At 67.8% G+C, this 22306-nt stretch overlaps 1 protein-coding gene across 1 annotated transcript; it reads left to right on the top strand.

The window, feature by feature from the left end:
• Window positions 1-232: 232 nt before the first annotated feature.
• On the top strand, window positions 233-21788 carry COL16A1 (collagen type XVI alpha 1 chain). The gene is given in 74 exon segments (XM_048326979.1): window positions 233-359; window positions 1295-1407; window positions 3212-3274; window positions 3389-3506; window positions 4790-4862; window positions 4864-4914; window positions 5001-5201; window positions 5203-5277; window positions 5358-5438; window positions 5643-5741; window positions 5743-5775; window positions 6235-6288; window positions 7065-7100; window positions 7478-7504; window positions 7675-7737; window positions 7892-7933; window positions 8023-8067; window positions 8233-8268; window positions 8420-8482; window positions 8614-8658; window positions 8743-8838; window positions 8942-8980; window positions 9191-9235; window positions 9517-9552; window positions 9675-9782; window positions 9872-9907; window positions 9993-10028; window positions 10108-10197; window positions 10292-10336; window positions 10474-10509; window positions 10844-10897; window positions 11061-11177; window positions 11264-11299; window positions 11417-11524; window positions 11614-11736; window positions 11810-11863; window positions 12355-12396; window positions 12476-12511; window positions 12665-12718; window positions 12786-12854; window positions 12949-12993; window positions 13115-13141; window positions 13222-13287; window positions 13389-13442; window positions 13516-13569; window positions 13647-13700; window positions 13879-13923; window positions 14003-14119; window positions 14418-14453; window positions 14639-14713; window positions 14857-14901; window positions 15196-15240; window positions 16344-16397; window positions 16503-16556; window positions 17478-17531; window positions 17661-17705; window positions 17797-17850; window positions 17944-17979; window positions 18255-18317; window positions 18429-18500; window positions 18714-18767; window positions 18862-18906; window positions 19129-19173; window positions 19275-19328; window positions 19438-19491; window positions 19613-19663; window positions 19794-19883; window positions 19981-20016; window positions 20122-20166; window positions 20255-20443; window positions 20539-20605; window positions 20697-20873; window positions 21251-21328; window positions 21427-21788. Coding segments are annotated over 73 exon segments (4824 nt in total). The 5' UTR covers window positions 233-359; window positions 1295-1331; the 3' UTR covers window positions 21630-21788.
• Window positions 21789-22306: the final 518 nt, after the last annotated feature.

Below are 22306 nucleotides of genomic sequence, written 5' to 3'. Positions count from 1 at the left end.
CCCCTCTTCTGGGCGGGGGTCCAGCGCCCGGAGCGGGGGGGGGGGGAAGGCGGGTGGGGAGGGAGGGAAGGCGCTGCCGTGGGAGGCGCCCGGGGGTGGAAGAGGAGGAGGAGGAGGAGGAGGAGAAGGGCGGGGATGCGAAGGCGGGCGGCGGCCGGGCCCCCCCCGGGTTGGGGTGGGGGGTGGTGCGGAGGGCGGGCAGCGCTTGGGGGGCGGCTCGAGCCCCCCCCGGAGGGAGGCGGGGAAGGCGGCGGGGGCGGCGCTCCCGGTGTCCCGCGGCGGAGTTCCCGGTGTCCCGCGGCGGAGTTCCCGGTGTCCCGCACCCCCCGGCAGCCCCGTCCCCGCCGAGCCCCGCTCAGGTGAGCCCCGGGCAGGGCCGCACCGGGGGGCGGGAGGAGCCCGGCGGAACCCGGCCCTGCGGCGGGACGGGACGGGACGAGCGGGGGATTCCCCGTTAATCACCGGAGTTAATCACGCCCCGGGGCCGCGGGGACCCGCCGGTGCGGAGGGTGCGGCGCAGGGAAGGCGGGGAGCGGGCGGGGGGAGCTGGGGAGCGGAGCGGGGGTGGAGGGGTGCAGGGGGTGGGTGCAATGGGAGCAGAGGTGGGTGCAGGCAGTGCCAGGCCAGGCCAGGCGGGTGGCAGCAGGGGGGACAACCGGTGAAGGGGTTGTGCTTCGGGACAGGGGGGCTGGGAGTCTGGGAAGAGTTGGGGGTGCGAGAGAGCCCCGTGCAGGCAGGGCAGAGGTGGCCCCGCTGCCGGGGGTCCCGGGGGCTGTGCGATGGGGGATGAAGGAACATGAATGCACGTCCCGCTCTGGCAGCAGCCCCTGGAGCCGAGTGTGTCCGGTCTGTCCCGGCTCCTGCTCCCGGCCTGCAGCCCGACCGTGCCTCGTGGCAGGAAGCAGGAGGGAGGCCAGGTCGGGGTGACCTGCAGGGATACCCCGGGATCTGCACGGCACCGGGGGATAAAACGGGAGGCAGTGAGACCTTCCTGGGTGGGTGCACGCAGGAGGTGCCCGGTTCCACTCTGGGGAACCTCAGCCATCGCATTTCCGGATGTTTGGAGTAAATCCGGGTGCTGGGGTTTGACGCCCAGGGATGCTGGGATGCTGAGGCTTGGGCTGGGTGTGGAGCAGATGGATGGGGGTCACACTGAGCCCCAAAACGTCACCGAGCCATGGCCAGCAGGGTCAGCGCTGCTCCATGCTGGTGGCTTTGCTGGTGTGGCCAACCTCCATGGGCTGGTGGCCACCAGGTGCCCACCCCGCTGCTGCCTGGAGTCTCTCTCTTGCAGGCAGCCGTGCGGGCCCTGAGCCTCTGCCACGGGCACCATGAGGGGTCTCTGGGCCCTGGCGCTCGCCGGGCTCGTCAGTGCCTGCCAGGGGAAGGAGCTGCCACCAGCGGAAGGTAAGGACCACCAGGAGCGAGGCCTTGGGAGCCACCTCCCTCCTCGCCTGTCCCTTAGGCGAGGGCTGGGTCAGACCCAGGGGGTGACAATACGGAGGTGGCCGGAATCACCGTGAGCTGTGCCAGGTCCCCACGTGCCAGGACTGGAGCGGTGGCTGCTGACTGAGCGCCGGGGCTTTGCTCAGCATCCCGTGCGGGCAGGGGGCCAGGCAGAGCTGAGCCGAGCGAGCCCGGCTGCGGGGAGCCAGCCCGGGACACCCCGACACCGCTGCCACAGCCGCGGCCATCAGGGAGGGACGGGGCTTGGCCACTCTCCGTCCCTCGGTGCCAGCTGGCGGCCAAGGCAGCGGCGTCCGGCAGCGCGTGTGGAGCCGGGTCCGGGCGGGAGCGGGCGGGGCAGGTGAGCGAGGACCGCTCCGGGCAGCGGTGAGGATGCACAGAGCTCCCGAGAGAGGTTTGGCCTCCAGCTGCGAGTCGGGAAGAGGTCTGGCCATGACCCACGCGATGGTGGAGGGCTGGGGGGTGTCCACGTGGGACAGGGGGAGCGTGGCTGAGCCCAGCGCTGCCGGGGTGTCCCCGGCCTGCGTGTGGCTCCCGGCGTGGGATGGGCTCCAGGGGAGGAGCCTCTGGAAGCGACGCCGTGGTTGCATCAGGCTCGGTGGGGGTGGAGCGGTGGCTCAGCCCGAGGGGCCCGGGTTTGCCCGTGGAGGGGTCCCTGCTGCCCGGCACGGCGTAGCCTCCCGTGTCCTGGCCTTTCCTGAGGGATAGAGGGTTGGACAGGCGAGATTTTCCCTTGGGATCAGCAGCAGGGCTGGGAGAGGCTTCAAAGAGATCGCACGGGGGTGATTTATGCTGCGCTTTGTGTCCCCTGCCCTGCTGAGGGTGATGTCAGCGCCGGCGGGAGGGGACTCTGCCCCCGGCTGTGACACCCACAGGCCCCGAGGGGACTCTGCGTGTGGCCAGGACATTCACAACCCTCACTGCTGTGGCTGGGTCGGGGGTCCCCAGGGCCAGGGCATGTCCCCACACCACTGCTGGCCCTGTGGTCAGCATGGGGGACAAGCCACTGTGGTGCCAAGCTCTTGGACAGAGAGATGGGCAAGGGCTGGGGGGGGGGGGGGGGGGGGGGGCGGTCAGAGACCCCCCAGGAACATCCAAGGAAGAGGTGGGAGAATCGCTGGTGCCCATCCCTGCTCCAGGGCCGCCGTGCATGGAGACAAAACAAATCCTTCTCTCCCTACCGCCTTGTTTACTCCTTTATCTCGCACCTCCCAACATCTGGCGCATCTGGAGGTGACTCGGTGCTGCTGGAGCCGTGATTTATCCCTGCGAACACCAGCAGCACCCCCGTGACCGCGCCTGACGCGGCATTTCCTGCGCCTCAGCCTCCGGCTGGACCCTCACCCCTGTCCCCTGGGGCCGCCAGCTCCGAGCTGTCACCGGGATGGGACAGGAGCAGACAGCTCTCCGTGGCACTGTGGGTGTCCCTGGCACCCGTCCGAGCCTCCTGATGCTGATTCCAGCCGCGGGGCTGTTCCGGGAGCTGGGAAAAGCATTTCACCTGTGGGAGGCAGCAGGGCCAGCTCGGACCCTTCCAAACTGCTCCTGGAGCGTTCCAGCTTCGCTCCTCCCGGCTGCCGGGAGCCTGCGCTGCCCTGGGAGCGGGGTTTGCTTGGTCTGTGCTGCCTCGGGGGGCTCCTGGCAACACCTCCTGGACTTGGGGAGCTCTGTGTGGTCCCACCCTGCTCGTCCCACCGTGCCTGGGGACGCTGCAGTGACAGTGATGTGCTGGTTTGCCTCACAGGGCAGCTGTGCCCGCAGCTCTGGGACGAGGATCTGGCTGGGGACAAGTATGAGAACGTCACGGGTAAGAAAAGACCCTCTCAGGTCCCTTAACAGGCGGGGGATGGGCTCTGTGCCCTGCCTGGGGACTGTCACCTGTCCCTGGGCCAGGTCTTACGTCCTCCACTCTGTCCTGCAGGTTTTAACCTGATTAAAAGGTTCGACCTGCTGAAGATCTCGTCCATCAAGAAGATCCGCAGCGCCCGGGGGCCAGCGGTGCTGCGCCTGGGCACCGTGCCCCTGGTCCAGCCCACGCAGTGAGTGGCCCTGGGTGACCCATGAGGTGGCCCTGGGTGACCCATGAGGTGGCCTTGGGTGACCCGTGAGGTGGCCCTGGGTGACCCAAAGCTCCTCCAGGCACCATCCCCGTGTGTGTTGTAAGGTTGGGGTCTGGGTGAAGCTGGATGGGCTTTGCCCTCAGCTGGTGCCAGGGATGCCAGGCAGCTCCGTGTCACCCGTGGGCACACAGGAGACCCCGGGGCTGCCCGAACACCTTCCTCCTCGAAAGAAAATCCCGGGCTGCCACGGCTCGGCTGGGTGCTGGCCAGACCTTGCGCAAGCAGGGCTCTGTGGCTGCTCTGCGGTTGCTCTTGGCAGGCGCCCATGGGCTCCAGACGAGCTCCAGAGGCTGCTCAGCTCTGAGCAGGCACTGCTGGGTGTGTGGGGGGCTGCTGGGGGGGCACACGGGGACTGGCACTTGTCCCCTCCGTCTCCGGTGCCCATAGTGCCAGGGCTGGCAGGGATGCTGCAGCGTGGCAGAGCGGGAGCAGATCCACGTCCTCGGGAGCTGTTCCTGCAGGAAACGGCTGCGGTTTGTCCCCACATCACTCCAGGGTTGGCACAGAGCTGTGCCGGGCATGGGGCTCTCCAGAGGGTGAGGAGATCCAGCCTGGGCAGCCAAATCCTTGGATGGCTTTGGGATGGATGGTGGATGCTCCAGGCTGGTGCTGCTCTTGGCCGGGGGCTTGTGGCATCCCAGATCCAGCCTTGGGAATCCAGACATGGGGACAGCCCCAGTACCCTGGTTGTGAACTCCTCTGGTTGCCCACCCACCTCAGTGCCCAGTCAAGGTGTCCCTGTGCCCCACGGAGAGCAGAGGAGACCACTGGCCTTGTCCCAGTCCCTTGGTCCAGCTCCAGAGCGGTGGCTTGGAAAATCACGGATGTGGAGCCAAGGCCGGGAGCGGAGCAGAGCCCGGAGCAAATATTTCCAGTGGTTTAATGGGCTGTGGGCAAGCTGGAGAAAGGCTGCCACAGGGATGATGGATGCATTTCCCAGCTTCCCAGGGACAAAATTCTGGGATCAGAGCATGGCCCTGGGTGCTGCAGCTGCCCCCAGCAGGGCCGTGTTTGGGGTGCACAGTGTGGGGCCGAATCCACCGTGATGGCATCTGGAGTGCCACCAGTGGGGACACATCGTGGCAGGACCCCTGAGGGGCTGTTGGGGTGATGCTGCCACCTGAAAGTGCCCTATGGATGGGCACAACCCCGTCCCCAGAGTGCCCCGCAGGGTCCGGCCACCCCAACACGTGTCCCCACAGGCAAGTGTTTCCCCGGGGGCTGGCCCCCACCTTCACCCTGGTCCTCACCTTGCTGCTGAAGAAGAACAGCACCCGGCGAGCACTGGTACCTCTTCCAGGTCACCGACCGCCAAGGATACCCCCAGGTACATCCCGGGAATGCGGCGGGACGCGCCAGGGGGACAGCCAGGAGCCGTCCCCGAGCGCGGGGTGCTGTCCCCTCTGTGCCCAGCTCTCCCTGGCCGTGCACGGCCCCGAGAAAAGCCTGGAGTTCCAGGCCAGGGCGCCGGGGGCCACCTTCGTCAGCGCCGTCTTTGCGGGCAAGGCCGTGGCATCCCTGTTCGACGGGCGGTGGCACAAGGTGTGGTGGCCGTGCAGGGCCACGCCGTGTCCCGTGCACCTGGACTGTGCCTCCATCTCCTCCAAGCCGCTGGGGACCGCGGCAGGCGCTGGCCCCGGAGGGCAACACCTTCCTGGGGCTGGACGCCGTGCGTGGCACCCCGGTCCGGGTGAGTGCCCGCGGGGTGGGGGCAGCTCCGTCCGCTGGTGCCAGGGTCACCCCTGACCTGCCACCCACGTCCCGCTGCAGTTTGACATCCAGCAAGCCCACATCTACTGTGACGCTGAGCTGGCAGGCGGGAGGGGGTGCTGCGAGATCTCGGCCAGCGGGGTGAGTGCCCCTGAGTGCCCCTGAGTGCCCACCCCAATCCTGGCAGGACCCTGGAGCTGCCCCGTGCACGCTCAGGGTTTTCCCCAGAGGGAGGCGCAGCGAGGGCAGGTCTGTCCCCCAGCGTGTCACCTCCTCGTGCTGCCTGTCCCCACGGCCCCGGCTGTCCCCCGGCAGCCCCCCCGCCACCCCGCTGTGTCCCTGCAGTGCCAGACGGAAGCGCCCAAGACTCGCCGGCAAGCGGAGCTGATGCAGAGCAGCAACCTCATCGAGATGGTGCCGCAGCCCGAGGGCCGGGTGTTCACCCCGCTGCTTCTGCCTGGAGGAGCCGCTGGGCACCGTGAGCTCCGGCAGGGCCATCCCGGCCCCATCCCGGTTCCCATCCCCGGCCCCGACCCCATCCCCATCCCCGTCCCGGTCCCCATCCCCGCTCTCGACTCCATCTCCACCCCTGGCTCCATCCTGGTCCCCATCTCCGTCCCCATCTCCATCCCCACCCCTGTCCCCATCCCATTCCTGGCCCTTTGGGGTGGCCAGCAGCTCGGTGGTGCCCGGTGCAGCCACGTTGATCCAGCCCCTGGAAAATCCCTTCCTCCCTTTTTCCACCCGGTGCGAGGCTCGGGAGGGAGGTGCCGGTGACTGGAGGCCTGGGAATGAGGGAGGGGAGGGCTCCTGTGGTCCCACCGCTGCCTCATCCATGGGTGCCCGGGCAGGATAACCCGGGATTCATGGAGAGGGAGCAGCCAGGGGTGGGATAACGCAGGCAGATGACACCCACGGTGCTCTTCTCTCCCCACAGGAGCCGGGAAGAACCTCGGGAAGGACCAGCCTGAGGGAAGATCCCAAGGAGAAGGTGAGGGTGTCCCAGCCTGGCTATCCCAGTCCTGGCACGCTCAACCCTCCCAGTGCTATCCCAGGGTGCCACCCACTATCCCAGACCCAGTCTGGCTCTGTCCCTGTCACATTTGGGAAGTCCCAGCTGCTTCCAGCCCTCCTGGGATGCCGGGAAGAGCGGCTGCTCTGCTCCCCCGAGCAGGAATTGAGGCCCCACTCTCTCTGTGCTGCTGCTGGAGCGATCCCAGCTATGGCCAAGGGCCTCTTTGTTCCCTCCGAGCGTCTCCGGAGCATTGCCAGAGCTGGGAAATGTCTCCAGCGCTCCTGTTCCTCATCCCTGAGTGTCTCTGGGATCCCTCATCCCACCACGGGGGATTCATTGCTGTGTCCCAGGGCTGGGATCCTGCCAGGGCTGGGGGCTGGAGGCCATGGGGACACAGCCACATCCTACCTGTCCCCAGTCCCGTGGGGAGCAGCCTGGAGGGGCTGGTTTGGCCCAGCAGAGCCGTGGTCAAGCCACAAATCCACAGAGAGAGCCAGGCCAGCACCTCATCAGCTCCCCGGGGAGGAAACACGGCGGCTTTTCCCTTTTCCATCCAGGAATTCCCAGTGCCCAGAGCGCTCCAGGGCTGGGGGAAGATGCTGCTGGGGGAGCCCTGAGGGGTGCGGTGCCCAGGGGAGCAGGGCAGTGGCTGTGGGGTTTGGGGATGCTGTGGGGTTTGGGGTGCTGTGGGGTTTGGGGTGCCGTGGGCAGTGCGTGGATCTGCTCCAAGCTTCCATCCCTGTCTCTTCCAGTGCCCTCCCTGTTCGCCCCAGATGGCATCAGGAAATGTGAGTGTGGCACTGGACGTGGGGACGCCGAGCTGGCCCAGCTGGGCTGTGAGCTGGGGGTGGCAAAAGCCACCGGGGTGCTGTCACCAGCCCCCCACGACCCCACAGCTCCTCCTGGCCCAGGGCCCTGCAACATCTGGAAGGTCCCTGATCCTTTCCAGATGTGGCCCCATTCCTACAGCAGCTGCTGGCTGGGGGTGTGGGGGGATGGCAGGGGGATGGCAGGGGGATGGCAGGCATTTGGGAACTCTGTGCCCCATGGTGGCACTTGGGGACAGGAGTTTTGGGAGGATGGGGACCGTGGCAGGCTCAGGGCTCTCCTGCTGCCATGTGAAGCCACCGTGCCCTTGGGGGACACCTTTCTCCTGCCTCCACAGGTCACCCTTGGTCCCCCAGGTCCAAAGGTAGGTTTGCCACCTCCCAGGACACCCAGAGCTCAGCTCCAGCGGAAATGTGGGAATGCTGTGCCGGAGCATTCCTGTCAGGAGCTGTGGGCCCTGCTGTGGGGGACACCCTGTGCCCGCTTGTCACCCACCCCGTGCCTGTTTGTCACCCACCCCTCCCTCTCTTGCAGGGCACCAAGGGCGAGCGCGGCCTCCCTGGCACCGCCGGTGCCAAAGGGGAGAAGGGAGAGCGTGTGAGTGTCCCCAACCTACCCCTGGCCTGTCCCCTTCTGCTGGGGGGCCTCTCCCTGTGGGATCCCCAGCACAGGGGCGTCCTGCTGCCCTGGGGGTGCTCCCATCCCCAAACCCCCCCACCCTCATCCCTGAGCCGCCTCCCCCCCTCCGCAGGGCCTGGACTGCGTGCGCACCCACCCCGGTGGCCCCGTGCAGGTGAGAGCCCACCCAAACCCTCCCCAAACCCCCTCCCTGTCTCTGCCTCTCCTCTCACCTCCTCCTCCTCATCCTCCTCCTCCTCCCAGTGCGCTGAGGGGCCGCGGGGTGAGAAGGGGCAGCGTGGGCAGGCGGTAAGTGCCACTCGGCTGTGGGGCCACGGCGTGGGGACACTGCGGGAGTCCCCTGCCCTGGGCTGTGGTGGGGGGGGTCCAGCTCCGTGTGGGCATGAAAGGAGCAGGAGGGGACCCTGCCTGAGCCCACCTGGGCACCCCCTTTGTCCCGTTTTTCCCGTGCAGGGATTCCCGGGGCCAGCGGGCACTGATGGGCAGAAGGTGAGTCCAGCCCACCTGTGGGCATCGCAGCAGGGACACCTGGGATGGTGGCAGAGGTGGCAGCACATGCCAGTGCCAGCTTGGGTAGCTTGGGTGACACCATGGGTGACACCACGGGTGACACCACGGGTGACATTCATCTGTCCTGCAGGGCCAGAAGGGCGAGAAGGGCGATGGGGGACTGCAGGGCAAGCCAGGGCACCCTGGGCGTGATGTGAGTAGTGCTGGGCAGTACCTGGGCACCCCCTGGGCACCCCCTGGGCACCCCCTGGGCACCCCCTGGGCATTCCCTGGACAAGGGGGCCTGGCCACAGGAGCCTTCACATCCCAATCCCCTCCTGCCAGGGCCGGCCTGGAGAGATCTGCGTGGTGGGGCCCAAGGGCCAGAAGGTACCTGGGGCTTTGGGGGTGAGGGGTGGGAGACGGGGTACCTGGTGGCACTGCCAGCACTGCCACCCCTCCATTGTCCTCCAGGGTGACCCCGGCCTCGTGGGACCCGAGGGGTTGGCCGGTGAACCGGGCCCCCCAGGGAAGCCAGGATCTCCAGGGATTGGCTTTCCAGGGAAGCCGGTGAGGACCCGTGTGCCACGGTGCTGTCCCCACGGTGGGCATTGCCAGGGCTGGCTGGCCAGGGCACCTGAGCAGGGCTAACACCACCCTTTGTCCCTTTCAGGGTGACCCCGGTGGACCCCCGGGTCCGAAGGGAGAGAAGGTGAGTGGAGGGAAAGGGGTCCCTGCTGTTCCCGATGCCCGGAGCCGGATCCAGCACGGCTGAGCTGTGGCTGGCCAAGCTCCTTGGGTGGCCCAAAGACCTGGCTTGGGGGGCAGGAAACCCCCCCCGGGAGGACAGGGGCATCACAGAGGGCCCAGAGCTGCGGTGTTTCCCCTTGCTGAGCTCCGGTTTTCCCATCTCTGGCTCCAGGGCAGCCCGGGAGCTCCTGGACCCGGAGGATCGCCTGGGACACCCGTGAGTAGCGGGACCGGGAGCCAAAGCCCGGGGTCAGGGCCGGGTTTCTTGGCTCGGGGTCGGGGCTGCTTGGCCGGAGAGGTGACGGGATCCGAGCCCGGGAGTCGAGAGGGCTTTGGGAAAACCGGCGGCCCTGCTCGGGGCTGGGATCATCCCAAATGATGACCATCCTGGGATCATCCCGTGACGCGGCTGGTGGCCAGCTGAGGGGTGCTGGGTGGCACTGATGGGGCACACCTTGGCCTCCCTGAAGCAGCCCCGTCCCCGCTTTCCTCCCGCAGGGTCCCCCCGGTGTCCTGGGGCCGAAAGGAGACAAGGTGGGTGCGGTGACAGAGTGGCCCGGGGGTGCCCACGGGCACATCCCCCGGCCTCGGGGCATCGCGGGGGGCATTCCACGGACCCCCAAGCTGGGCTCTGTCTCACCGCTGCCACCGGGCAGGGCGAGCCGTGCGAGGTGTGTCCGGAGGGGATGCTCGGTGCCATCGGAATTCCCGGCAAGCCAGGACCGCGGGGAGAGCCCGGAGCGCCCGGCAGGGACGGGGTCTCGGTGAGTCTGAACGCAGGGATGAGTGGGGTGGAGGGCAGAGCTGTCTCACCTCAGCATCCCTGATGTTCCCTCTGTTTCCGCGTTCCCAGGACACACCCGGCCCCGCAGGACCCAAAGGGGACAGGGTAGGTGACACGGGGTGAGCTGGCTTGTCCCCAGCTGGACCTGGGGGACGCCGAGCAGCGTCCAGCTCCTGCTTTTCCTTCCCAGGGAGACGCCGGCATCCAGGGGATGAAAGGGGAGAAGGTGAGTGTGTGACCCGCCATCCCACCCCCGCGCTCGGCCGCTGCGCCCCACCCTGAGCTGTCCCCTCCCGCCATCCCAGGGGGACTCGTGCTTGTCCTGTGATCTCCGTGTGCTCGCCGCGCTGCGCCGCGGCCCCGCCGAGGGGCTCGAGGGGGAGCCGGGGCTGCCGGTGAGTGCCGGGGCTAGACCCTCCTGTCCCGTGCTGGGCTGGCACCCCGGAGGTGCTGTGGGTGCCGGGTGAGTGACCATGGGGTGTCCAGCAGGGCGAAATGGGGCTCTCCGGGCTGGCTGGGATCAAGGGCGAGAAGGTGAGTGACCCCCACTCTTCACACCCCTGGAAGAAGCGGGAAGGGCTGGATCATCCCATGGGGTCGGGGCAGGCTTGGCTGATCCTGACCCTAATCCTGATCCTGGCCCTGATGACCATGAGCCCGCTCCATTTCAGGGGGACAGCGGCCATGTGGGACCCACGGGCAGACCGGTGAGTGGGGACACAGAGGGGGCTCAGGGTGGGGAGCCCAGGGGTGCAGGAGGGGTCTGGGGGCTCAGGATGGGGGAGCCCAGGGGTGCAGGAGGGGTCTGGGGGCTCAGAGTGGGGAGCCCAGGGGTGCAGGAAGGGTCTGGGGGCTCGGGGGGGGAACCCAGGGGTGCAGGAGGGGTCTGGGGGCTCAGGGTGGGGAGCCCAGGGGTGCAGGAGGGGTCTGGGGGCTCGGGGTGGGGAGCCCAGGGGTGCAGGAGGGGTCTGGGGGCTCAGGGGTGCCGGAGCCGGGTTTTGGGGGCCGCGGTCTCACCTGTGCTGTGAATTCCGGGCCCAGGGAATCCCGGGAGAGAAGGGAGATCCCGGTGTGCGGGGGCTCAAGGGAGAGAAGGTGAGACATTGGGGACACCCCTGTCCCTGCCCTGTCCCTGCCGCCTCCCCAGCTGAGACCTGGGCAGCTCCTGGCACGGGACGGCGCTGAGATGGGGAGGGCAGGGGGGCCGTGACCCCCCGTCCCCCACTCGCCACCCTGCAGCGGGCACGTCCCTCCGCAGGGCGAGCAATGCGGGCAGTGCCCTCCCACCCCGCAAGCCCTCCAAGGGACAGCGACGTTGGTGGCAGTGCCGGGGCCAGCAGGACAAAGGGGCCCTGGTGGCCCCCCGGGCAGAGCGGTGAGTGCCCCCCGTGCCCCCCGTGCCCCCCGTGCCCGTTTTTGGGGGGGGATGCCCCAGCCTGACCCGTTCCTGCGTTTCCCCAGGGCAGACCCGGCGACGCTGGCGAGAAGGGACAGAAGGTGAGAGGGGCTCGGGGTGGCTCCTGGTGGCGCTGGTGGTGGCACAGGGGGCTGGCACCTCTGCGCGTGCCTTGTCCCCTGCCTCCCCGTGCCAGCCTTGTCCCCTCTCTTCGCCAGGGCGACGCTGGCAGCCCCGGGGACCCGGGCACCCCGGGCATGGCCGGTGTCCCAGGGCTGTCGGGTGAGCCTGGCATCAGGGGACCGGCCGGCCCCAAAGGCGACAAGGTGAGACCCCCCCCCACATTTTGGGGACCTGTGCCCCGTCACCTCGGTGTCACCCACCCCTCCATCCTTCTCCTGTCCCCTCCCCGCAGGGAGACGCCTGCGAGCCCGGCCCCGCCGTGCTCGGGGACCTCTCGGACGTGGTGGGCATCCCGGGAAAACCCGGTGCCAAAGGGGACCAGGGCCCGCCGGGCATCGGCCAGCCGGGCAGAGCCGTGAGTGCCCCCTCCCCACGGCCACAGGGCCCCGGTGGCATCGTGTCCTCGGGGTGACCCTGCTGTGTTTTAGGGGAAGCCAGGACTGCCGGGGGTGCAGGGCCCCGCTGGGCCGAAGGGGCTGCAGGTGAGTGGGGTGCAGGGGCCGGGTGTGGGGTCCTGGGGGCACCTCCCTGCCCCTGTGTGTCCCTAATGGGGTGCAGGGGTTGGGTGTGGGGTCCTGGGGCACCTCACTGCCCTTCTGTGTCCCTAATGGGGTGCAGGGGTTGGGTGTGGGGTCCTGGGGGCACCTCACTGCCCTTCTGTGTCCCTAATGGGGTGCAGGGGTTGGGTGTGGGGTCCTGGGGGCACCTCCCTGCCCCTGTGTGTCCCTAACGGGGTGCAGGGGTTGGGTGTGGGGTCCTGGGGCACCTCACTGCCCTTCTGTGTCCCTAATGGGGTGCAGGGGTTGGGTGTGGGGTCCTGGGGGCACCTCACTGCCCTTCTGTGTCCCTAATGGGGTGCAGGGGTTGGGTGTGGGGTCCTGGGGGCACCTCACTGCCCTTCTGTGTCCCTAATGGGGTGCAGGGGTTGGGTGTGGGGTCTTGGGGGCATCTCACTGCTCTTCTGTGTCCATAGGGTGAGCCAGGACCGCGGGGGATCGGCCAGCCGGGACCGCAGGTGGGTTTTGGGGTGCCGGTGTTGTCCACGTGCCATGCTGGGTGGCTTTGGTGGCTTTCACACAATCTGCTTTTCCCAGGGAGACCCCGGGAGCACCGGACCCCCCGGACCCCCCGTGAGTAGGGTTTGGGGGTGGGGTTTTGGGGTGCCCAGCCCTGGGTGATGGGGCAGCCCTCAATTCCTGCCAGCCCCCTGTGTGGGTTGTGGCAGCTCTGGGGACACTGCTGTCCCCTCACTGGGAGGAACCGACACCCTGTCCTGCCCCCAGGGCCCCCCCGGACCGCAGGGACCCCCGGGGATGGCAGCAGAGAAAGGTGCCAAGGTAAGAGAGCGTCCCCCAGCCCTCGGTGTGCCCCGTGCTCCCCATTCCTGCTGTCCTTCCTCTGCAGGGACCTCCGGGCCCCAAAGGTGCCACGGGACCCCCTGGACCACCAGGGAGCAGCGTCACAGGGCCACCGGTAGGTCCTGTCCTCCAGGATGGGCAGTGCCACCCCACTGGCACCTCGACCCTGGCCAAGCCAGGAAGTTTCCTCACTCTCCTCTTCCTCGCAGGGCCCCGAGGGGCAGCGAGGGCTCCCCGGGTCCAGCGGGCAGCCGGTAGGTCCGGGGGGCTGCCAGGGGGCTGTGCCAGGGGTGTGGGTGGCCGAGCTGGTGCCCCGCCGTGGGTGGGGGGCACCGGGGACCCACCCTAATGCCCATCTCGGCTTTCCTCTGGCAGGGGGAGAAGGGCGCCCCGGGAGAGAAGGTGAGTTGGGGCCCGGGTGGAGCTGTGCCCCCCGTGCCACCCCCTCTGCCCGCCCTGTTCCTCACCCCCTCTGCCCATAGGGAGAGCCCGGGGAGTGTTCCTGTGCCCCCAGCCCCCGCCAGGACCCCAACTACACCGGGATGCCGGTGAGTGCCACCCCCTCCCCCGGCTCCGTGTCACCCTCACGGGCACCCCCCCCGGCCCCGTCTCACCCTCCCGGATTCTCTTCCCCGTCTCTCACCCGCAGGGAGCCCCAGGATTATGGACCGGGATGTCCTGGCAGCCCCAGCCTGGTCCGCAGGTCGGTGTCACCCCCACTGTGCCCCTCCCACACCCCCCTTGCCTCCCTCTGATCGTTTTTTGGGGTCTTGCAGGGTCCCCCCGGAGCTCCCGGTCCCCCTGGGCCGCCCGGTGCCCCCGGTCGCCAGGTGAGCCATGGGAGAGCAGGAATGATCGCCATCTTTTTAGGGCAGGGTTTGAATACTCGGTGTCCCCTTGGATTTAGGGAATGCCGGGACACAACGGCTTGCCCGGACTGCCTGGACCGGCTGGAGACCTGGTAGGTGGTGACAATTCCCACGGCAGTGTCCCCTGCCCTGCTCCCCCATCCCTGGGGACAATCCCTCCTCCCATCCTTCTCTCCTTCCACCGTTCCATCCCTCTTCTCCATCCCTCCCATCCTTCCCTCCTCCCGTCGTTCCATCCCTCTTCTCCATCCCTCCTTCCCTCTTTTCCAGGGACCTCTGGCCGTCATGGCCGAGAGGAACATCGAGGTGCTGAAGGTGAGAGGGTGGGGATGGGGTCACCCTCCTGCCCCGCGGGACCCCTCGGGGTGCCCCTGACTCCCCCTTTCCCCCCCAGACTCTCTGCGGGGACTGTGCCCAGCTGCAGGCGGCCCTGGAAGCTCCCGGCAGATTGGAGGGGGAGAAGGAGGATGGGGGCATGCCGGGTGCCCCTGGCAGCGAGAACTGTGCCCGGGTGAGTATTCCCACAGCTCCGGGTGGGAATTTGGGTGCCCGACACCTCCTGGCCGTGGAGGGGGAGCTGTAGAGGTGCTCCCGAGTCCCGGCGATTTGGATTGTGTGGGAGTTGGGGGAAGTACCGCACACTGGACGTGCTTTGGGGACACAGTGGGCACGCTTTGGGGACACTGTGGGCACGCTTTGGGGACACTGGTCCTACTGGGAATGCGGGCAGGCTTCCGGACACCGCCTGGATCCTGGGAGGGGACAGGCTCGTCCTGTCGCAGCGGGGTGACTCCGAGGTTTTCTTGCAGTGCTTTGTGCAGTTCCCGCGAGCGGAGGAGCCTCGGGTGAGTGGCGCTGGGGCCCTTGTCCCACCCCCTGCTCCCCAGGGACGGTCCCTGCTGGGCATCCAGGACCAACTGTGGGGGCTTTGGGGAGTAGAAGCTGCTTGCGGGGTGCTTGGCAGGGCTCGGAGGTGGGTGATGGGCGGTGGGCAGGTCTGGGGTCCTGATGTGTCCCCCACTCCCCTCAGGGTGACAGCCCTGACTGCGCTGGTGATCCCGGGCTGCCAGGAGCTCCGGGCATCCCAGGAGAGAGAGGAGAGCAGGTGGGTGAGCTCCAACCCATCCATGGACCCCCTTTCCTGCCATGCCAGCCCTTCCCGGGGGCTGGGGCAGGTCCCGTGGTGCCCCTCGGGGCTGTCCCCGCCTCTGTGGTCACACTTGGTGACCACACCCCGTCCCTCCCCAGGGCTCGCCAGGACTGCGGGGACCCCCGGGACCACCTGGGCCCATCGTAAGTACCCCTGCCCGGGGTGGGGGGATTCTGGGGGGCTCAGAGCCCTTAAAAGCTGATTGCCAAAGGGGCCTGGCACCCTGCCCTGAGGCCGTGGTGACGGGCAGTGGGGCGTGGCCGTGGCGAGGCACAGGCGTGGCACGGCATGGCACGGATGTCCCCGGCGAGGCTGGAGATGGAGGTGAAGGTGCTGCCAGCCCGGAGGTGGAACAGGAGCTCTGTGGCACCCCCAGGGCTCAGCCCGGGCTCCCCAGCACTTTTTCCAAGCTGTGACCTCCCTGTTTCTCCCCTCAGGGCCCCCCAGGCTTTCCCGGAACGCCGGGCGCACCCGGACTGCCCGTAAGAACCCAGCACGGCTCCGCTCTGTGCCCTTGTGTCGCTGCCGCTTGGTTTGGCTGTGTCCCTTGTCCCCGTCCCCGCCGGGAGCAGCCGCAGCACAGCTGCCCCTCCCCTCCCACTCCATCTCCATCCCTCCATTCCCATTCCTCCATCCCAAGGCAGGGGGGCCCGGCAGACCCGGGATGATCTTCCTCAGCTCAGGGATCTGGTGCTGGGTCTCTTCACCACCGCGGGACCTGGCGCAGCTCCGCGGCTCCAGGTGTGCCAGGGACCTGCCACCTCAGCTGGGTGACCATCACAGCTCCCACGGGGGGGCACCTGGTGGCTTCCAAGGGACATTTGTGGCGACCAGGAGGATCCCGTGTGTGGCCGGTGCTGCCTGGGCTCATCCTCCTCCTCGGTCACTCCTCTGTGGTCATTCAGCCTCCACCACCATCTCCATCTTCATCTCCATCTTCATCCTCATCTCCACCTCCATCTCCATCCTCCTGCTCCCGCCCTGCTCGCTCCCCACAGGAGCCCGTGGTGGGGCTGTGCCGGCGGCTCTCGGAGGATCCTGCACTCCTGCTCGTGTCCCCTCGTCCACTAATGTCACCGTCACCCCACGGCCTCTTTGGGGCTCTCTGGGGCTCTTTGGGGCTCTCTGGGGCTCTCTGGGGCTCTCTGTGGGCCGTGCTCTGCGGTGTGCCAGCGTGTCCTGTCATTCTCTGCCACCTCGGCACCACGTCACTCCACTAACCCACCCCGGAGGTCCCTGTTGGGCTCCCGGCTGTCCCCGTGTCACCCTGGGAGGATGGGGAGCACCAGGCTGGAGCTGAGGGCTGGAGCCAGCTCTGGGCACCCCCCACAGTCCCCCCAGGTCTGAGCTTTCCTTGGCTCCAGGGTCACAGCGCCAGGGTTTGAGCATCCCCCCCCCCCATGCCTGGGCACTGCCCCCGGTGCCCGTGGCTGTGCCAGGGGTGGAGGGAGCCCAGCCGCGATCCCAGCAGGCTGGCAGAGGTCACAGACCCATGGACTGTGCCCAGGTCCTGCTGCCAGGTGGGCACAGCCCCGGGAGGGGCTGGAGGAGACCCCCCTGCATCTCCTCTCTTCTCCCCCCAAAGGGTCTCCAAGGGGAACGTGGCCCTGCCGGGCTCGCCGGAGCCAAAGGGGAGCCGGTGAGTGCTGTGGGACGAGGGGACAGGGGGACATTGGTGGCCCGCGGGGGTTGGCACCTGGCTGGGGCACTGCAGGTGGCTCAGTGTCCTTGTCCTCACACACAGGGACCTCCAGGACAACCCGGATACCCCGGAGCTACAGGGCCCCCCGGCCTTCCTGTGAGTACTGGGAGCACCAGGCAGCCCCTGGGGGTCCTCGTGTCCCTCCTGGTGCTCACTGAGAGCCCCCCCCCATGTTGCATTTGGGGACCCCGGTGGGCACAGAGCGCCGTGTCCCTGCAGGGCTCATCTCTGTCCTGTCCATCCAATCCCATCCCACACATTCCCAGCATCCTGTTCATCCATGCCAGGGCACCTGCGCCCTGAGCATGCCCCGGCTGTGTCTCCATCTCTCCTCTTCTATGTCCCATGTCCCATCCATGCCCCAAAATCCCAGCCATGCACCATGTCCCATCCATGTCCCATATCCCATCCATGCCCCAAATCCCACTGATGCCCCGTATCCCATCCTTCACCCAAATCCCATCCCTGCCCCAAATCCCATCCCTGCATCATGTCCCATCCATGCCCTAAATCCCATCTGTGCCCCATCCGTGTCTCATGTCCCATCCCTGCCCCATATCCCATCTGTGTCCCATATCCCATCTGTGCTCCAAATCCCATCCCTCACCCATATCCCATCCCTCACCCATTTCCCATCCATGCCCCATGTCCCATCACTGCACCAGATCCCATCCCTGCCCCAAAACCCATCCCTGCCCCAAAACCCATCCCTGCCCCAAAACCCATCCCTGCCCCATATCCCATCCATGCCCCAAATCCCATCCCTGCCCCATATCCCCTCCCTCACCCAAATCCCATCCATGCCCCAAATCCCACCCCTGCCCCATCTCCCATCCATTCCCCAAATCCCACCCCTGCATCATGTCCCATCCCTGCCCCAAAACCCATCCCTGCCCCAAAACCCATCCCTGCCCTATATCCCATCCCTGCCCCAAATCCCACCCCTGCCCCATCTCCCATCCATTCCCCAAATCCCATCCCTGCCCCACATCCCACCTTGTCCCCTTCCTTCCCCAGGGCATCAAAGGCGAGCGAGGCTACGTGGGCCCCCCCGGAGAGAAAGGGGAGCTGGTGAGTCCCTCGGGGCCCTAATCAGGGGCAGTGGGGCCGGGCTCTCCCCCAGGTGCCCCCCTCTCCGTGGGCACCGGCACTGGGATCCTTCCAGCCACATCCATCTGATCCCATCCCTGTCCTTCCCAGGGACCCCCCGGCGTGGACGGGCTGCCCGGTCCTGTGGGGCCAGCGGTAGGTGCCCACCCTGAGGGTTATGGGGTGGGAGAGGGGTGGCTGTGGGTGTTGTGGGGTGCTCCCACCACCTCGTCCCGTCTCTCCGCAGGGTCCCAGGGGCGAGCGTGGGCTACCGGGAAGCGCTGGAGAGAAAGGCGACCAGGTGAGTGTCCCCAAAGGGGCCAGAACCCCCCTGAGGACCCCCATGGGGCAGGATGTGGCTGTGGGGTCTGGCTCAGCTCTTGTGTCTCTGTAGGGTTTCCAGGGCCAGCCTGGCTTCCCGGGACCACCGGTGAGTAAATCCCACTGGGAATGATGAGTACATCCCCCCGGGAATTCCAGGAAGGTGTCTCCAAGGCTTGGTGCCCATCCCTGGCTGTGTGTCTGGGTGTCCCCACAGGGCCAGGGATGGGGACAGGGGGTTCTACCCGGGGGACACGAGTGGGATGAGGTGCAGGGAGCAGCTCCAGAGCAATCCCATTAAAATAAGTTGGGGAAGAGCGGGATTTATGGGCTGGGCTCTTCTGCTGGGATCCCCCATTAACTCAACACCCCTCATCTGTTTAGGGTCCTCCTGGTTTCCCAGGAAAGGTTGGTCCAGCTGGGCCACCAGGGCCTGTGGCCGAGAAGGTGAGTGCCAGGGGCAAGTGCCACCGGGCAATGCTCTGTGGTGTCACCCCTTGTCCCCCAGATTTGGTGCCCAGCCCTGGCTTTGCCCATGACCTCCTGTGGCTCTTGCAGGGCAGTGAGGGCATGCGAGGCCCCGCGGGGATGCCAGGACCCCCTGGACCCCCTGGACCCCCAGGAATCCAGGTAAGACCCCCTCCATGTGTCACCCTTGGGTGCTCCTGGGAACACCGCTGGCTGTTCCCATTCCCCAGGGATCTGTTCCCATTCCCCAGGGACCCGTTCCCATTCCCCAGGGATCTGTTCCCATATCTTGGGGTGCCCTGAGCAAGTCCCTCGGGGACCCCCAGAGCTCCTCAGTGCAAACCACCCTCTGTCACTGTCATCTTGTCCCCACAGGGCCCTGCTGGCTTGGAAGGACTGGATGGCAAAGACGGGAAGCCAGGGCTGAGGGTGAGGTTCTGGCGCTCTCTTGGGTTTTGGTGGGGGGCGGCCACCCTGAACCACCCCCCCAGGACACCCCCAACCCACATCTCTTTCTCCCCAGGGTGACCCTGGTCCCCCCGGGCCACCAGGGATGATGGGTCCTCCGGTGAGTGACAGCCCTCCTTGTCACCCCTCCCTAGTGCTCCGTGCCTGGCATGTCCCTGCAGCCAGGACTGGGGTCCCCTGAGCCGGGACTGTCCCACCACGTGTTCCTGGGGACACTGAGCTCTGGGTGCTGGCCCTGGACCAGCACTGCAGAGTCAGAGTCACCTGCTGGGCTCTGCTGGTGGCACCCTGGGACCCCCACTCAGCTCTTTTCTCTCTCCAGGGTTTCAAGGGCAAGACAGGACACCCAGGGCTCCCAGGACCGAAGGTGAGCGATGGTGACGCTGGGTGGTGACATCCCCAGGGACCTCGGGCCTGGCCAGAGTCTCCACTCGTTGCTCTGCCCATGATGTCCCTTCCTCCTTTTAGGGTGACTGTGGCAAACCTGGCCCCCCGGGGAGCACGGGCCGGCCGGGAGCGGAGGTGAGCGAGGGCTGGGTGACCCCTGGGCAGGTTGGGGCCCTTTGTCACCACCCTGCCTTCCTTGTCACCACCCCTCCCCACCTCCTCCTCCTCATCTCGCCTTCCTCAGGGTGACCCCGGACCCATGGGACCCCAAGGCCGGCAGGGACCCCCAGGGCTCATCGTAAGTTGGAGCTGCCCCCCATGACATAGCCACGGGGGGATCACGGCGGGGACTCCCTCTGGTGCAGGGAGTGGGGACATCACCTGTGACCCCCAACTGACCCCCCTGTCTCTGTCCCCAGGGACCCCCCGGCAGCCCGGGGCAGCCGGGTCCCGCTGGCCTCGCTGGAGTGGTGAGTACTGCCAGGGCTGGAGCCCTCACTCTGGGATTTGGGGTCGGGATGGGACCACGGAGAGCGGGTTTGGGGTCCCCATCCCCGCCCCGCGCTGATCCCGATGCTCCCGGCTCCCTCCTCCGCGCAGGGGCTGAAGGGCGAGCGCGGCTCCGTGGGGGAGCGGGGTCTGCCGGGGATGCCAGGACAGCCGGGACCCCCGGGACACCCGGGACCACCGGTGAGTGCAGCAGGGCACAGACCCCGTACCCCGAAGCAGTGGCGACCTTGGGGGTGGCCCCGTGGTGTCACCACCTCATTCTGTCACCACCTCGCAGGGGGAGCAGGGACCGGACGGACCCGTTGGGAAGGAGGTAGGAGCGGGGGCTCTGGAGCTTTCCTGCCCCGCTGGACACAGGGATGGGGACACAGGGTCGCCGGGGTGGGGACATCCCTGCCACGCTGCTGCTGTTTTCCAGGGACCCCCAGGAAAACCGGGCATTGTGGGACCGGCCGGACAGAAGGTGAGGGGAGCCTGGCAGTGCCACCGCCGCCTCCCCGGTGTCCCACAGCTGTCCCGGCACCCCAGGGCTGAGCCTTTCCTCTCCACAGGGTGACTCTGGATCCCCCGGCGAGCGGGGGTACCCCGGGGAGAAGGGCAGAGCCGGAATGCCCGGGGGTCCGGGGAAAAGCGGCTCCATGGGACCCGTGGGGCCACGGGGACCGGCGGGGGAGAGGGGACCCCCGGGCTCGCCGGGCCCCGCGGGCAGCCCCGGGCTACCGGGACCCCCGGGGATGATGGTAAGGACGGGTGGCCGCGTCGGGGGGCAGGACCCTGTCCCTTTGCCGGGGCGCGGTGGCCGTGGCCCGTCGCGTGTCCCCTCGTGTCCCCGCAGGGAGACGTGGTGAATTACGACGAGGTCAAGAGGTTCATCCGGCAGGAGCTGAACAAGATGTTTGACGGTAACCGGGGGGATGGCGGCGAGGCCCGGGGACCCTCCCCGTGTCCCCGCCCTGTCCCCGTCGGCGCTGAGCTCGGTCCTTGTCCCCGCAGAGCGGATGGCGTATTACACCTCCCGGCTGCACTTCCCGGTGGAGATGGTGGCATCCCCGGGCAGACCCGGTCCCCCCGGGAAGGACGGGCTGCCCGGCCGGCCGGGACCCCCCGGCTCCCCGGGGATGCCGGGGCAGATCGGCAGAGAGGGGCGGCAGGGCGTGCCGGGCATGCGGGGTACGTGCTGATCTCCGGGGCATTCCCGATGTCACCATCATGTTCCCGGTGTCCCTTAGACGTTCCCAATGTCCCCGGAATGTTCCCTACGTCCCTGGGGCGTTCCCGGTGTCCCTGGGGCGTTCCTGATGTCCCCATCATATTCCCAGTGTCCCCAAGACGTTATGGGTGTCCCTGGGGTGTTCCCAGCGTTGCCAGGACGTTCCCAGTGTCCCTGGGGCATTCGCAGTGTCCCTGAGATGTTCCTGGTGTCCTTGGGGCATTCCCAGAGTCCCTGTGGCATTGCCGGTGTCCCCAGGACATTCCCGGTGTCCCTGGCTGCTGGGATGCTGCGGTTGTGCCGGGATCTCACCCCTCTCCATCCCCCTCTCTCCCAGGTGAGCCGGGTGCCAAAGGAGAGAAAGGCGAGAAAGGTGTGGGGCTGATGGGGGACAGCGGCCCCCCGGGACCCCCAGGTGAGCCCCATCCCTCCATGTGGCCCCCAGCCCTACGCTGGGCATTGCTGCCACCCCCTCATCCTGTCACCCCCCCCCTTTCTCTCCATCTCTTCCAGGTCCCCAAGGGCCACCAGGCTACGGGAAGATGGGTCCCCCGGGCCCCGTGGGGCAGCAGGGCATCCCCGGCATCCCCGGCCCTCCCGGTGCCACGGGGCAGCCGGGCAAGACAGGGCACTGCAGCCCCGCCGAGTGCCTGGGGGCCATGCCCATGGAGCAGCCGCTCTTCCAGCCCAAGAACGTCAAGGGTCCCTTCGGCTGAGGGGCTCCGCGCCCCCCGTGCCCCCCGAATTTGCTGTTAATATTGTTTCCCCGCTGTGCCGGGGCCGTGCCTGTCGCGGGGGGCTCGGGGGTTGTACAGCTCCGGAGCAATCGCGGGGGCGGGTGGATCCTGCCCCAAAAATACACCTGTGCTGGTGCCCCCGCGCCTCCCGGCTCTGTGATCGGACACGGATGGGTCTCTGCCTCCTCCTCATCCCTGTGCCCAGCCCTGTCCCCGAGGGATGCTGCTCGGGGCCAGTCCTGAGGCCACTCTGGTTGGGGACACGGTGACCCTGGGCTCCCTGTGACCCTGGGACTGATGGGGGGATCCCAGTCCTGATCCCAGAGGGTCCTGGCCCTGCCTCAGGGGCAATCCCAGCCGTGATGTGGGCATATCCCAGCCCCGTTCCTGGGGAGATCCCGCTCTCATCCCAGCACATCCCAGCCCAGGTCCCAGGAGCTCCTGTCTGTGATCTGGGGGGATCCCAGTCCTGCCTCTGGAGGGATCTCAATCCAGTTCCTGTGGAGACACCAGCTCTCATCTTGTGGGGATTCTCGCCCTGCTCTCAGGCTGAGCCCAGCCCTGCTCTTGGGCTGATCCTGACCATGCCTGGAATCCTCGGGAATCCCCGACCGCCATCCCAGTCCTGCTCCTAGAGGGATCTCGCTCCTGCTGCC

The sequence above is a fragment of the Corvus hawaiiensis genome, chromosome 23 (genome assembly GCF_020740725.1).
Source record: "Corvus hawaiiensis isolate bCorHaw1 chromosome 23, bCorHaw1.pri.cur, whole genome shotgun sequence".
In the NCBI taxonomy this organism is placed as follows: Eukaryota; Metazoa; Chordata; class Aves; order Passeriformes; family Corvidae; genus Corvus; species Corvus hawaiiensis.
This window is presented reverse-complemented; position numbering and strand designations above follow the sequence as displayed.